At 58.1% G+C, this 16,182-nt stretch overlaps 1 protein-coding gene across 3 annotated transcripts in view; it reads right to left on the reverse strand.

Moving 5' to 3' along the window:
• Positions 1-16,182, reverse strand: part of ADARB2 (adenosine deaminase RNA specific B2 (inactive)) — a 414,677-nt gene that overhangs the window by 109,263 nt on the left and 289,232 nt on the right. For all 3 annotated transcript variants that reach the window (XM_032425543.1, XM_032425542.1, XM_032425544.1), the window contains one exon: positions 8,462-9,369. In XM_032425543.1, the coding sequence (XP_032281434.1) occupies positions 8,462-9,369 (908 nt within the window). The remainder of the gene's footprint in view (positions 1-8,461; positions 9,370-16,182) is intronic.

Here is a 16,182-nt window from a genome sequence, read left to right on the forward strand (position 1 = left end):
GGTGCGCACGCTGGACATTGCATATGCCTTGTACAAATGTATAAATATGTTGTTAAAGCCTTCAGCATCCTCACCAAGGAAAGAAGTTTAGCAGGTTTTTTCCATCTGCAGTGACAGTGAGGTGACCTGTCAGTCAGTGCTGGGGAAACAAGGAAATGAAGGTTCGGTGGGGTTCCGGGCCGGCTGGTCGTGGCTAGCCTTCTTCCTCCTATAAAATGCTGCCTTTCTCTCCTCGTGGGCCACAGGAGGGTGCGTGTGGTCACAAAACCCAGACGAGCAGAGGTGTTGAGAGGCTGCTTGCGTAATCACAGGCTTGGCCCGGGCAGAGTGGTCGCAGACCAGCAGAACAATTCCAGGGAGGCAGACAGGCTTCCGGAACCTTCTGGGACAGTAGATCATCCTGGCATCCATGATATCTACCTGCCCTGGTGGTGGCAGCGTCTGCCCAGGGCACTGATCCGACCCAGGAGAGTGGCCAGAGAGAGCCCGGGTTCGTTCTGGGGGGATGCCTGGGTGGTGGCCTCTGTGACGCCCGCTCTCAGGAAGCACCTCCGCTCTGGATCAGGCAGCAGGTGCTTTTCCTCCCCTTGCTCCCTCCCCTCTTCTCAAACAAAATACCTACAGAGCAGCCTTCCACAGCCTTACGGAGCAAGCGGCCACTTAACAATCTGGAAGGCTCCCTTGGGCCCCCCCCGGTTGTCACCCAGGGTGGCTGAGGGGGAGGGGCTGGCCCCAGGCGAAGCTCAGCCTGCCCTGCGCCCCGAGACCGAGACCGGGATGCTCAATGTGGGAACCTCACACTGGCTCCGTCTGGGGCCCATGTCAAGCCTCTTAGAGTTGAGCATCAGTGACGCTGGGCGGTGAACGCGGAGGAATAAAGGAGTCCGTGGCTGCCAGCGCACAGAGGTTCTCCATGGAACTGGGGCGCCAACATCAGCCCGGGGGTCCTGCCCCATGTCAGCACCGCATCCTCAGAAGACACGCTCACACAGGAATGAGATTGGACGCTGGCTCCTAGCGGGAGGGGATGGTGGTATCCTGCGGGGAGGGCAGGAGCCCAGCTCGGGGCACAGTGTCCGCACCCACGCCACCGGCTCGTCAGGCTTCTCTGCACTCTGAGAGGGACGGGGCGGTGTGAGTAAGATGGCGGGTGGCCGCAGGCAAGCCCTCCGCTTCTCAGTTGCAAGCAGGGCCACCGAGTTTTTAGCAAATAGGAACGTAGGCCATCCAGTCCATTCGAGTTTCGGGTGGACAGCACATACTTTGCTCATGTAAGTGTTGTTGCTGTATTTTTCCTGCCAACCCCTTGTAAGGAGCCTGCGCATCCAAGCAAACCTCACGTCTCTCTCCGAAGGCCTGGCCTCGCGCTGCAACACCGAGAGTAACTGGTGGCCACAGGGCGCTGCGCCCCTGCTGCAAACGACCGTCAGAACAGCCCCTCGCAGACGCGAAAACAGCTGCAGAGACATCAGGTAACCACGCGGGGAAAACACCTTTTGCTAAGTCTCTGAAATGTGACACTAAGGATGGGCATGTGTCTCCACCTTTGCCCAAACCGCGGGTGAGTGTCTTCTCTCTCGATGCAGAATTACGCACCTCCATGTGTGTTTGCATATCATGTGTGCATAGTGCATGTGTCTGGGAGAGAGAGACAGAGAGAGACATAGAAATCACTGATTCGGCTCTGTGGGTCCAAGAAGTGGGTTCATCTTGACTGGTTGGCTCATCTGATTAAAGCCATTAACAAAAATCGGACATGATAATGTGTCCGCATTACAACTTTATAATTTCTTAGTGCTGGGACAGGGGACAGCCTCTGCACGTCCTCCTCAGCGCCTGCCTCTCTGCTGTGGTTCTGAGGTCTCTCCACATCCTGACTAAAAGCCATCACCGTGTTCAATTGGAAGAAAACATCCTTGCTCCCCACTGTGGGGATGCTCAGTGATAAGGCGATAACCATATTTATCTGAGATGGTAAAGACCAAGGTTCTTTGTGTATGGACTTTGCATAAGCATGTTACATTTTTAATATTTGCATTCCCAAATAAACTCCTAGTACCCCAAATCAAGCACGCGTTCCTGGGCCTTCCCTGCAGCTTGGAGAAGGGAGGATGGGGGTGCTGCCGCGGGCAACTCGGGTGCCTTTTCTCCGCTGTTTCAGAACAGTCCCCTCCCCCCACAGGGCAGCAAAACAAAGTTGTTTCTTTGTTCTTGTTAATCTATGAAAAGGCATCCTGTGGAGAAGGCCCTGGCCTGAGGCCTCATCCCGTGGTCGTGGTCAGGGAAGGGGGCTTGTGTTTCAGCTGCTGATCCAGCTGACGGCTGGGTGGCACTGAGTGAGTCTGTTCTTCCGTGGTGGTTACGGAGATGCGTGTTTTCTCTCAGAGCACGGCCCACGTTCACGCGGCTGGGTCTGAGCAAGGGCTCAGGGAATCACATGTAGGATGCTTCTAGTCATTAACTGAGCAAATTGTGCTGGCTCCTTAGCGAAGGGGGAGATGGGGAGATGGGGACTGAGGGCAGAGTGACAAGAGGCTGAGTTGGTGGGTTGGCCCGGGCCATGGGGTTAGAGTAAGTTGGCTTATTCTGACTTGAATGGTAGTCCACAGCATTCTGTTTAAAGTTTGTGGTTGATAGATCGCCGGAGTCCATCTTTGTGACCCACCCCCCCAAAGTTTATATGGAACACTTAACCCCCAAGGTGGTGGTGTCAGGTTTGGGGCCTCTGGGGGGGTCATGAGGGTGGAGCCCCCATGAGGGATTAGTGCCCCCAGGGAGCCCCGTCGACCCTTCCCCACATGAGGACACAGCGACAGCTGGGAAGAGTACTCACCAGACACAGGATCTACCAGCACCTTGATCTTGGATTTCCAGCCCCCAGAGCTGGGGGGAGTAATTTGTTGTTTATTAACCACCCCATCTACAGTATTCTGTTAAGCAGCCTGAATGGACTCCCACAGAGATTAACTTTTGTAAGCATCCCAAGATGCTGAATCTCACCCAGATGTTTCCCCACAATTAGGTGGAATCCATCCTCTGCCCCAGCTCTCACTGACCACACCTCTCCAAGTCGGATGCACAGGTATCCACCTGTTCTTTATAACCCAACTGTACCCAGATTAGCACTGCCTTTGAGACCACCTGTCTGGATGATTTCGAGTGGAAGGAAAACTCTGGTTCCCCGACACACAGCTTTTTGGGGACAGTGGTGACGAGGGAGTGCATCTAGGTAGAGCAGGGAGAGGACGAGGGAAGGGACGTGGGTGCGGATGCCTCTAGGCCCCCCACACCTTCTGGCAATGCCTATGAGGCTCAGGGGATGTCCCCAGAGAACCCCAGGTCAGTGCTTGGCCACCCTCTTTGGCTTGCTATGTCTGTGGCCAGAGTCATGCTCTGAAGATGGGTCAGAGCCACCTCGGGTCTCTTGCACCAGCAGGTGCCTGGATGTGGTGAGGTCAGACCCTAGTCCCACTCCCCGAGGAGACAACAGGAGAACAGCCGAGGAACTGAAATCCTGTCAGACAGTGTGACTTGGAGTCCAGAACTGTCCTTCCTGCTTGTGGGAACCGCAGAGCTCCAGGACTCTGCTCAGATGTCATTCAGGAACTGCCCCAGGCTGGATGCGTGGCCGATGGCAGAGTCAGACCTGGCTGTCCCTTCCTGTGTCCCCAGAGCTGCGCGGGGAGGACGCCTGGGCATCTGCTGCTGGTTTTGTGTGTTTTTCAGGGAAGCCAGCGTGGACAGTGTTAAGCCATTTCAAAGCCAAGTGGATATGATTTCCATAGCTATCTGTTTCTAATTTAAGCCTATTTAAAATTTGAGGGCCCCTCTCTTGCTAATTTATTATGGCAATATTAATTAACGGTTTTGCATTATGGCGGTTAGGACGCCACTCCTATTGAGTGAGAGAGATTAGCAGGAGTACGAGATCAGAAAAACCATCTGTAAAGTGGCCAGGGGCAGCTGGGGGTCACCTTGGGGTTTGGGAGAAGGACGGCGCGTTTGTGCAAACATGCTATTAGCATCCCACAGCACAGCTGTGGAGAAGGCAGCAACAGTCCCCCCGGCCTCATTCTGCAGCTAATTCTGGGGGCAGATTCCATGAAATGGGGCTGTGCACTCGAGCTCTGATCCAAATTCGCTGTTAAAGTTTCCTTTCCGTTGTGTCATAAATTCCCATGGTTTCTCCTCTCCTCAGCGTAGTGACACATGCAGGAGCAGAGCTGGGTGGCCTTACTTTCCCGCAAGGATCCCTGGAGGGCGCAGTCTCAGCAAAGCCCCCACATGAACAGGTGGAAGTTGCTCCCTCTCTTACTCTATGGGAAAGACAAATCTTTGAGACACATCAAAACAAAACAAAACAAAGGGGATCACTGAGTGTGAAGGAGAAGCTCACGTAATCAGTCACTGTGCTTGTTTTCACCCAAGGGGCTGTTTCCTGAGACCATGCTGACATTACCCACTCTCCTTTTAAGGCCTGCTCCTGTCCACCATGGGAGGCGATGGGAGAGATGCCCTTCTGATGGGATCTAGTGCTTTTATGAATTCAACTCTTCATGCTAGGGGTGGGAAGTGAAGGCTAAACAGAGAGAGAGATTTTGTGATTTTATCTTTTTTTATGATAATGCTTCCAGGGAATGAGCATTTAGAAATCATCCTTGACTTCTTTTTTTTTTTTTTTTTTTAAGATTTTATTTATTTATTTGAGAGAGAGAATGAGAGAGAGAGCACATGAGAGGGGGGAGGGTCAGAGGGAGAAGCAGACTCCCTGCTGAGCAGGGAGCCCGATGCGGGACTCGATCCCAGGACTCCAGGATCATGACCTGAGCCGAAGGCAGTCGCTTAACCAACTGAGCCACCCAGGCGCCCCTAGAAATCATCCTTGACTTCTGATGGGGTTGGGTCCCGATAAACCTATTGTAAATGGAAAATATCCTTAAGTCAAAAATGCATTTAATACCCCTAACCTTGACCGTCCCAGCGTAGGCTCGCCGACCTGAAACGTGCTCAGAACACTTACATCAGCCCGCGGTTGGGACAAATCCTCTCCCACGAAGCATACTTGATAACCCAGTGTTGATGGTCTCATGCAGTGTATCGAATACGGCGCTCACCGTGAAGAGCAGACGGCGGGTATGGGTGCGGGACTGTTGTCTGTGGATCCGCTGTTACTCCCGTGATTGCGGGGCTGACAGGGAGCCACTCATGAGGCAAGATCATCCCACTGGCCGCTAGCCTGGGACAAGACCCAAACTCAAAACTCAGAGAATGGCTTCTACTGAATGCGTATCGCTTTTGCACCATCGTAAACCTTAGACGTTGTCGAGTTGAACTATCTTAAGTTGGGGACCATCTGTAGATCCTGACACGGTCTCGTTATCACGAGTATCTTGTAAGCTAGAGGAGTCCTGCCCTGAGAAGGTGTACCAAGTGCAGGCCAGGAAAACGGGCCAGCTACCTCCTGGTCTGCATCGATGATCCTTATCAACTGGTATTTGCAGATGCGCAGCCTGCACCCTTGTGAGTGTTACAGAACCCCCCTCAGGTCTGTACCTGATAATAAAGTCTTGGTCTCAGCCTTCTGGATAAGAGACCCAAAGCCAGATCTCAGGAAAGTGAAGGAACGAAACTAGCCCAGTTCTGAGAAACACCCCCGATAAAGGAATTGGTGAAAATCAGATCCTAGAGAAATCAATACCTACGATTTTAATTGTCACTGAGCATATTGTTCTTTAGAACTTCCTCCTTCAAACTAGAAGTGGAAGCAAGTGCGTGCAATTTGCCTTCCCTGGTGGGGAGTGACACTCAGCCTGGAGGAGTTGATGTCCCGCACCCCCAGCAAAGTTGATACTTGGGTGACCAGCACAGCGCAGTGGCCACTCCGGACAGGCTCCCCGCAGGTCTTCAGCCGCAGGTGCTGGGGAGGTTGTGCTCACCCAGACTCGTCTTCAGGACAGAGTGAGCATCCGGTGCGCCCTGCCAGGCCTGCATGGTCCTACTCTGCAGGCTGAACGGTGCAGGTAAGCTGACCACCTGTGTGGAAGTCAGAACTGCGGGGCTCCCGCTCCATGCCCCAGCACCCCACCAAAGTGGGGCCCACAGCGGCGTTAAATACACACCCCACATGGCTCTGTGTGCCGTCACGTCTGAATCTTTCCTTCAGTGTGGATCACTTACAGAGGGAGCTTCCAGCCGAGAGCACTCTGGGTTTATTCACGGCAGGCGGAGCCTTTGGTGAAAGCCTTAGAGACGCTGCTTCTGTGGCCCACCACACTCTTGGTTTGTCACCCGCTCGCTAAGGCCACCCTGCGTGGGGCGGACCCGGAGTCATGGCCGGGAACGCTGGAATGCTCAGTCCGGCGGCGAGCAGGACTGCTGTCCTCCTCAGTGGGCCCCGGCCTTTTCTGGGTGCCTGGCCGCTCTCCTGGTGCAGGTGCTAACAGCACAGTGAGGGGACCCCAGGACCCTGGGGTGGGGGGCGCTGGGCAGAGCAGGAAAGCACAGCAGGACTTACAGGGTTTCTTGGGATCTGTCTTTGAATTAAAGATCAGCCCCCGGATCCAGACCACGTCCAAGACAGGGATTCACATTCAGTCAAGCCCCTGGTGGCACCAGGTCCTGGGTCCCCTGGCCCGCTCAGCCCCACCGAGCCCAGGGTGCAGGGGCGAGGCGAGCAGGCAATGAGCCTCCAGGATGGCAGTGTCTTGGGTGTGTGTGTTGGATGGCCCCAGCCCTCACGCTGATCCCCGCCCTCCGTCCTCCAGTCGGGGTGGTTGGCGGACTGTCAGAAATCATTCAGCGGCGTGGCTCTGAGTGGTGTCCTGCGTCCTGGGGTCGAACGGCTGTTACAGAGCTGTGGTGCTGCCTGGTCCCTCCGTCCCAGGGCTCAGCGTCGACAGCATGAAAGGGGAAGGCGTCGCGGCCAGAGCTGCCTGACGCCCTCCAACCTTCATCGGGGCGGGGAGAAAGGCCCGGCTGGTGGCGGCCTGCTGCGGGCGGGGCGAGGGGCCTCCTCGGGGAAGGCTCACCCCGCCACGGGGAGCACAGTGGCTTCCTCGGGCGCCGTTGGCAGGTTTAAGACACAGATACCCGAGACACAGGGGCGGGAAGGAACAAAGGCGGACGTGAAACAGAACAGGGGTGTGGGAGGAGAGCGGGGCTATGGCCTCCCCCTCGGAGGTGCCCGGGGACGGGCTCGGGTGCCGAGCTGCTCGGCAAACGGCTAGACGGTGGGTCCCTTAGGGCGGGTTGAAAGGCAAGGCAGGTGGCGATGCGGTCTAGACGCCTCCAACCCGCTCCGTAAAATGCTCAACAAACGTCCCAAACGAAAGGAAGGAATCGGGGGCAGAGGCCGCAGAGAAACGGGGATTCCTGTTCAGTGGTCTCCCCCCCTCCCCGACCCCGCAGTGGGGGCGGATCCCTGCCGGCTTTGCGGCCGCCATGCTGAGGAGCGAATGAAGGAAGGAAGGAACAAGTGAACGAGTGAGTGAAGGAAGGAACGAGTGAATGCCTGCCCGGGTCGCGGCTCCGCTCCGGGCTCTGTCCTGCTGTCTTTGCTCGGATGGCTATGCGGCGCTGGTGCTCTGCGGGGACGCACAGCCATGCGGGGCTCACTCCGACCCGCCCGTGACACACTTCTCTCCTCGGTTGATGCCGAAGCGCACAAGGACGCTGGATCCAGCCTGGAAGCGGCGCCCACAGATCGCTCAGAACGGCGAGACAAAGGGTGATGTGCACATGTGAGCACTTACAGGACTTGGAAGGATGTTTCAAAATGGCATCAGGATAGTTCCCGACACACGGACGGCGCTGCACAGTCTTCCCCGAACCCTTGTGAGAAGCAGACCCATTGTCGCGATCGGAGCGGCTGTGACGTGGCCGTGACGTGGCTGTGACGTGGCCGTGCCGCCGGCTTCCAGCGCCCCCTCCCTCCCTGAGCCCTCTGCTTCGCAACGGCCTAGGCCTCGGACCCCCGTCTCTGTCTGGCCCGGCCGGGGCGCCCTGGCGGCCGCGCGTGCTCCTGCCTGCAGTTGGCACCACCGGGATGAGAGAAGACACAGTCGCGGGGCTCTCTGCGGACCCCCAGCTGCAGACGCCCCCAGACCACCCCCCGCCACACACCTCACGCACGCTGCTCTCCACCCGGCGGCCTGGTCACTGACGGGTCTGGGGAAGAAGCCGGGCTCCCTGCTGCTAGGCCTCTCTCTGTGGACCGGGGGCCCCGCTCCGGCCCTCGTGGGGGGATCGCGTCTGAACACGCCTGAAAACCGCTCCTAATGAGGAGGCTGGGAAAGGGGGCCTTTGGAGGGCACCGAGCAGAGCCTGGCTTTCCCGGGACGGGGTCGGGGGCCCTGTGAGCCTGCAGTGCTGGGAGCAGAGGGGCCTGCCTGGTGCCCGCCACCACCCCCGTCCTCCGAGCTTCTGAAGAACACCACCTGCCCCAGCTACCTGCGCGTCTCACCTGGGGCAAGAGGTGACTCTTACTCCTGCTGGGGATGTGGCCGGGCAGCCGGATGTTGAAGAGAGCCTGGAGGGCAGCCTGAGCCGCCTGGCCCTTGGCCAGCTTCTTGCTGCGTCCCGAGCCTTCGAACGTCCTGCCGTCCACGCACACGGCCATGACGAAGCTCTTGGCGCGCTGCTTCTCGGCAGGCTCCGCGAGGCACACGTAGCGCAGGCCAGAGCGCAGCTGGTTCAGCACGACCACGGGGTTCCTGTCACCCAGGGCCGCAGGGCCCGGCCTGGGTCTGTCCGGCCGCGCCGGGCCCACCAGGTCCAGGGGGTGGCAGAGCAGTCGTCCCCTCCGGCAGGCGGAGGGCAACAGCCCGGCGTCAGCGGGGCGGCGGCCCGCGAAGGCCTCGCCGGGGGCGGCCGGCTCGAACTCCTTGAACAGCGTGTCGGGGAAGTCGGCCTGGTCCGAGGTGAAGTCCGTGGACGGGCCGGCGCCGCTGCCCATGGCCAGGTGGGCCTGGCAGGCGTTGGGGAACTGCACGAAGGACCTCAGGGCCAGCTCGGCTGCCCGCATCTTGGCTTTCTTCTTGGTGGGCCCCGTGCCCTCGAACGTGAGCCCGTTCACCTCCACAGCCACGGCGAAGACGGGGGCGTGCACCGGGCCGGTCTGGGACACCATGCGGTACTGCAGGCCCGGACGTAGGTCGTGGAGCTGTACCAGCGCGTTCTTGGGTGCCACGGACCACGAGAGCTTCTTCCAGATGAGCTGCACCTTGCATAGGTGGCCACCGTTGCCCTCCTCCAGGGGCCTCTTCCTCTTCACGCCGGGTGCACCACCTCGGGCCCCGTCACCGGCGGGCAGGGGCCGGGCCTCCAGGTTGCTCACGTTGCGGTTTTCCTTCACGTCGGCGCTGCTGATACCTGCAGGTGAGAAAGACAGCCGTGACCCCGGGCACTGGCAGCTGACGACGGCACCGCTGGGCCGCAGACCCGGGCCTCGGCGCATGCGAGCCCGCCACCAGCACGGCCCGCCAGCCAGGGAGGCAAGCTCCGGGCGGGCACCTGCGGGGAGACCTGGGGAGCAGCACCCCAGAAGTGGGGCCGCTTGCCTGGAGGCGGGAGGACCCGCATTCCTGGGCAGCTCTTGCAGAGACGCATTTCTGAGACGGAGGTGTTGGGGGGCGTGTGTGGGGCGCACGGCCCCCTGCGTGTTGCTGCTGTCTCCTGCCCTGGGCACCGGCTGTGGTGGGTCAGGGCTGAGGCCAGCCGCCTGCCCTGGGCCTGGGCAACCCTCAGCGTTGCCCCAACCAAACGGACAGGCGGCCCTGTGCCCCCAACAGCTGTGGGCAATGCTGAGGTCAGGGGGGCCTTTCCCACCGGGGCCGGTGGGGGGCGAACGGTGGTGTCCTCATACAACGGACTGCTACGTGGCACCGTGTTTAACGAGCCACATCTGTGTGTGTCAACGTGGACGAACCTCAGGAATGTGCTAGACGATGAAAATAATACGTAGACAAGGATGTCACTAGTTCAAATTATACGGAACAGACATTACAGATTGTTGGTGTAATCGCACGCAGGTAGTAAAGATTCGAGGTAGTCCTACTTCCCCCAAGACACAAGGAGGAAATTGCATGCGGGCTCAGGGGGCCGCTTCCTTGGTGTCTGTGATGGCTTCTTCCGTCCTTCCGTCCTTCCTTCCTTCCTTCCTTGGCAAGAAATGATACGAAGTAAATTTAGCAAAACCATCCTTTGCTAACTGTAGGTGGAGGATGCGTGTAATGATCATTTAACTTCTGTGGCCTGGCCATCTTGGACTGCTCGTGGCTGATGATGCTGTTGTTTTCAGGCAATCTCAGGCGTGGATGACTTGGGGACCACGGGAGTCCCGATTGCTCTGCAGGTGAATGTGCTTCTGGGGCGCTGACCCCTCAGGTCTCCACTGAAATCCTCCGAGGGTGTCAGTGGTGGGCGGTGCAGGTGCCTTTCACGGAGGCTCCCTCAGACCTTCTTATTCCTAAAATCCAGCCTGCGTGGGGATCACAGCACCATGTTCGAGAAGAAACAAGGCTCAAAGAGGGAACCGGTTGATCCGGGCTCGTTGGTCGAGATGGGAGTGTCCCGGGAATGTTCGCAGCTGCTGTAAACCTGGCTTTACACAAGCAGAATAGTCCCATCATTTTCTTGGCTCCTTCACAGGGTCACCCTGTGCTGGGCTCTGGGAGGCGGTGAGGATGCTGAGCGCAGTCGGCCCTTGGTTCGGACAGACGTGGGAGGCGAGGCGGCCGCCTGGGGCCAGGCGGGGCCCATGCAGAAGTCCCCGGCAGTCGGGAGTGAGTTTGTTCTCGTTAAGCACGTGGAAGCTTGGGGCTGATCCCGTGGCTCCTGAACAGCCGTCGCGTGGGCGCCCCTCAGTCCTGTGCGGAAGCCGGGCAGCGGTGAGTGCAGCAGACTCCGTGACCTTGCCCTCGTGGTGTTGCAGCGGAGAATCTAACGGAGATGTGCAGCGTGTCAGCGTGGAGAGGTGCCCTCTCTGGGGGATGCGCCCTAGGGGACGTGTTCTCCGATTGAGGAACCCCAGCTGCTCACCGCAAGCCCATTGGCTCAGTTGGCATTTCCTCCAGCAGTTTGCTTCCATACAGTGTTAGGTTTGCGGAGGTAACTGTTCAAAGGCATGACGCAGAGGGTTTTATAAGTTAGAGGTGGATGGCATTCATTTACAGACTATTTTAGCAGAAATAATTACCTTCCAAATATCAAGCACTTAGTCTCTGCCTCCTTTGTTAATGATTATGCGTCTTGGGCACAGGTAGCAAGGAGCTCTGCCGGGGGGCGGGAATTTCAGGCCGAGAGACAGTGGGTCAGATTAACCATGCAGCCTCTCAAATTGAACGTGACGCTGAGAAAAAAAATCCAACCCAGCCAAAAAGCCCCATTCTAGATTGCGTTCAAAACTGCTGGGTGTGCTCCAATTTCTTACTGATTTCCCACAGGGTGGGGATTGGTGAGACTGGTAGCGAGAGTGAGGTGGCCAGCATCTCGGATGACCTTCTGAGGTAGAAAGGGTTGTCTTGGAGGAAGAGCCCTTGCAGGCCGACCCCTCTCTTCCCTGACTCCCAGCGCCCACGGCTGCCCTCGATACCATTGTCCGTGGCACCAGCCATGGTTATCAGACTGTGGCATGAAGGCCCCTTCCATAATAACCAACAACGAATAATAACTGATGAAAAAAGTGGGCTTCTGGGCCCTATCCCGGGTACACGAGCCACAACCTCTGGTTTTGGAAACCCGCAGAGTGGGGGTTCGGCCGGCGTGCTCTGTTTAACTGGCCTGTGGGGTCCGAGCATGGCCGGCCGAAGCTGTAGGAGGCAGACAGGGCAGTGGTCACCCCACCAGCTCGGGGCTCCAGCACACAAGACGTCAGTGTCCCCCCTGCCTCTTAGGTGCGTGTGACCAGGGGCAAGTCCCTCCACGTGCCCAAACTCCACTTTCTCAAAATAGCAAATGTGGGTTTTAACGGTGCTTGCCCTATGAGATTATTCCGAGCTTGAACTAAAGGAGCATCGGGAAGAGGCTCAGCCCAAACCCAGACATACAGGAAACACATCTTTTTGAAAATAGCAGGAACGAGAGAGGCAGACACTGCTGAGCTCTTCCTTGCTGAGTTTCCCCTGGAATTTGGGACCCCCCAGGAGGCAGGGTAGCAGCGTCCGTCCTGTCACATGGCGCGGGCTCCGGGCTGTCCTGAGGCCGGGTCTGAGTGCACCCCTCTGTCATGAGCCTGTGGGCCCCAGAGCGCAACACAAACACACCGTGCGTCTCTCCCTTTCGGTCAGTGTCAGAACTTCTGAGAGTCAACAGCCATCCCATGGGAGAGACGCGCACGGTGACTCCCGGTCCCCAGGGGACGGACGGCGAGGGGACGGATGGCGAGGGGATGGGAGGCTGCCTCGTGGAGTGACCCCACCCACGCCGCAGCTCTAGCGCTGCTTAGAGATACATGGGCCGTGTCTGGAAAACCACGCGCCACTTTGCCAGGTCCGCCGTGAAAACCCAACACCAGTTTGCGGGACTTTCGCTACAGCGATCCCACGTGAATTTCGTATTCCAGCTCCGACTTCACAAAGTCACATTTCCTTCTTCCCCAGGGAAGGGGGTCCTTCGCAGTCCCTTCCCCTGACCACTTTGTTCTCCACTAGTTAATAGGCTTCCGTTCTCTGTTGTCAGAATGATCCAGAGGTGAGAGTCAGGAGGCCACGCTGCCCAGGACCTGCCCCGCACATGCTCCCTTGGGTCTGGGCCCTGAGGCATCCAAGCACATGGGGCTCCTTTCCCAGCACAGGCTTTGGCTCCTGGGCCCCGTGGGTCACCCCTGAGGTGGGAGGGGGACGCAGATTGTCCTCGTCCAAGGAGAGCAGGGCCTGGTCTGCCCTGGGGGAGTCACCCCTCAGGCACGTCGCTGATCTTGAACCCTTTATCCCGTACATGGAGGCAGCCGGATGTGGACAGCAGGCTCCCAGCATCTGGGAGTTGTCCGGGAGCTCACCTCTGGCGCTGACCCCGCAGCCGTGCACTTCTCGCTGGCCTTCTCGGGGGGCCATCCCCAGGCCTCACGGGCGGTGTGAGCACCAGCTCCTCTGGGAACCTCAGGAAAGCACGCTGATGGCTGAGTGGTGCACACAGAACCTGCCACACGGGGGCTGCTGTGCGGCTAAGGGCAGACAACCCGTGAAAGTTTCCACGTGATCCGTAAACGGTGATCCGTGAGCGCCGCAGTCTTCCAGGCTGTGTGCTTCGTGATGACTGATCACGGCCACCGTGGAGGTGACGGTTGCCCCTGCCTTGAAGGGTCTGAGAGAAGATCGGTGGCCCCCACCTGCCTGGACTTGCCCTGGGTCCTGGGGTGGAGGACTTGGCACGAGAATGTTTATTACGTGATAAAAATGACTTGTTTCTGAAAATGTATTTGTTATACACTTGGAACAGCTCAAACGGACGGGTCATACTAGGTTATGAGAATTAGTGAGTCCTTTAATTCTACCCTGGAATTTGTTCTCCCAAATAATTGCTTTGCTTGCCAGTCATAACTCAGGGACTTGCAGTCGGTCAGGCTTGGAGCAGCTCTGCCGGAAACTCACGTCCCCGTAGGGGGTCGGACGGGGGACTCTCTCGTCAGGTCAGTTGCACCTTGAGGTGCATTTACGGGTCTGCCTGTCCCCCCCACTCTTTCTGTGTCTGCGCGTGTGGGTGCACTCAGCACGCGGACATCAGCCTTCGGGCGAATGGTAGGCAGCAGAACCAGGGCTGATGGATCTGGGGGCCCAGCGGCTCCCACCACCCCAGGGAGCCCCCATCCACGGCTCACGTCATGTTGGAGAATTTCTGACTTGGATTCCAGTGCCTCCCTTGGCAAAGCCCAGTCCCGAGGAAAACACGTGCAGGTGTCCTGAGCGTCCACACTGGCCCAGGATGTTCCCTCGTCCTCACGACGTCGAACACCAGACACCCTCAGACTGCGGCTTCTGTGACTCAGACAGTCGCACGTGTCCTTCGTTCGGAAATTAGAGAAAAAGCAGGCAGATGACTTCAAGCTCCATTAGACAGATACCACAGACCGGTGGCCAGCAATTCGGAGACCGCCAGGCACGGAGGAGAGTATCTACGGCAGAGCCACGTGTGGGAGAACATAGAGCAACTGTTCCATTCTGCTCTCTCACACATCGATCCGTCTCCGGAGCCCGTGACTGCGTTCTCCTGTTTGGCAAAAAGTGTCAGCAAAAGCGGTGCTACGTTTAGAGGTCCAATGCATGAAAGAATTGCATTTTAGGGAGAAAGAGCTGGATTTTACATTGGTGTGGCTGTGGCTAAAATTTTACTTTCCAGGTGAAATATATCCTCCCAGACTTAAGTCCGGTTAGCAGGCTGCACTTGTGCATTGGCGGCCATCCTGCAAATGTGGGCGGGCCACGTGGAGGGTGAGGTCCTGTGGTCTCAGGGCCGTCCGGCTCCGGCGAGCGCAGGCAGCACGTGCGAGCCCGTGTATCACGTGTGTGCCTCACCCCCCTCCGCCGTCCCCTTTCTGGGGCCAGTGTCTGTCTGGTTATTAGGCAGCCAGACTTCTCCAACTAGTCACGTCCACGCCGCATGGCCGACAGTGAGGCAGCCGTGGCCTCAGGTGGTAGGGCACCGGGGACCGGCCATCTGATCTGCCCCATTTGCGTCAGACGGGGGCCGACAGGACCGAGGCCAGTGGCCTGGAGTCTCCTTTCACTCTGGAGGGAGGCCCTGGTGCTTGGCAGGTGAGCAGTCTCCTGGGAAGGGGGTCCGCTGAGGCACATCCACGCCCTGGGAACACCGAGAGGCCACGTGGGCCGGCTGACTCAGGCTGCAGAAGTGCAGGCCTGACGCTCGGCAGCAGCAAAGGTGCCTCCTTTCGAGGACGTGTCCCACATGGTCCTGGATGTGGTGTCTGACCCATGTCTGCGTGAGGATCAAGCAGGTGTGGTGGGCCGGTCTCCCTCCCTCCAGACCGCAGCTCGGGGAGTGACCCCTCCTCGGGTGACCTGGGTCAGCAGTAGGCACAGCGGTGATCGCGCTGGGGCAGTGACTCACTCCCTCTCAGCGTTTAAGGGGAAAGCTTTCAGAGTTGCCCACTTGAGCAGAAGTCTCAACAACCTGGCGCTGTCCAGGAGACCCTGGAAACCCACCCCATTGATGGCTGGCTTCCAGACGGGCTCCCAGGCTGAGTCTCTCTGGTCACTGACCCCTGACACCAGCTCTGCCCTTGGCATTGGGAGCTCAGGCTCCAGGGACGAGTGGCGGTGAGTGCCGGTGGCCACGGGGGAGCCCGCTGATGGTCCAGAACGTGCTCCACACGGGGCGGGCAGAGCACCTCCGTGTAGCACCAGCCCAAACACACCTGAGTCAAAGCCACACTCGCTCCTTCCAGCCCACCCTTCCCCCCTGCACAGGTGTGCACACACATACACCAGACGTCGCACATGGCACACACACCCTGCTCACCCGCTCTCCTCTCCCACCTTCCGAGGGTGCTTGGATTGCTAATGGCCGAGACTGCGTGGGCAGACTAGGAGAAGCTGAAGACGGGGCATTGATGGGAGGTTTGTCTTTGAACAGTGTTTGAAAATAGGGTTTTCTAAGTAAGGATTTTCCAAGCATTGCAAAGGCTTTCTAACATGTAATAATTCAAAGTTGTTCTTCTCTGTAGGTTTCCACCGATTGGGGGAAATAGCCAACTTGTGCGTTTGCTCTCTTCCAGGTCCTTGGTAGCCGTCTTCGCGCATTGTCCTGTTGGATTCCGATCTCAACTGTGGGATTCAGTTTATGCACACGAGGCGCTGGGGCTCCTGGCTCGGGCTCACGGGAGCAGTGGCGGCACGAGATCGTGTCTGCGAGGTCTCACCCCACACTGGGCACCTATCACGCTCAGCAGGGTCCCAGCCCCTCAAGGGGGGAAAGAGGAGGAAGCAGAGGAAGATTTTCTTTCTCAACGTGTTTATTCCAGGTGTTTTATCAAAGCGCTTTGCGTGCACATCCAGTTCAGCTTGGGGCACGTGTGCATGCATGCTTAGAATTGGTTGGTGTGTATATGTACACACGTGTGTGTGTGTGTATTCCACATTTCTGAAGTGGCTATCAATACACCCACCGGGTCCTGGAGGTTTTCCCGCTTAGACCCTGAGACAACAAAAAGGAGCATTTGCCCAACTTCTC

The sequence above is a fragment of the Phoca vitulina genome, unplaced genomic scaffold (genome assembly GCF_004348235.1).
Source record: "Phoca vitulina isolate PV1807 unplaced genomic scaffold, GSC_HSeal_1.0 scaffold33, whole genome shotgun sequence".
Classification (NCBI taxonomy): domain Eukaryota; kingdom Metazoa; phylum Chordata; class Mammalia; order Carnivora; family Phocidae; genus Phoca; species Phoca vitulina.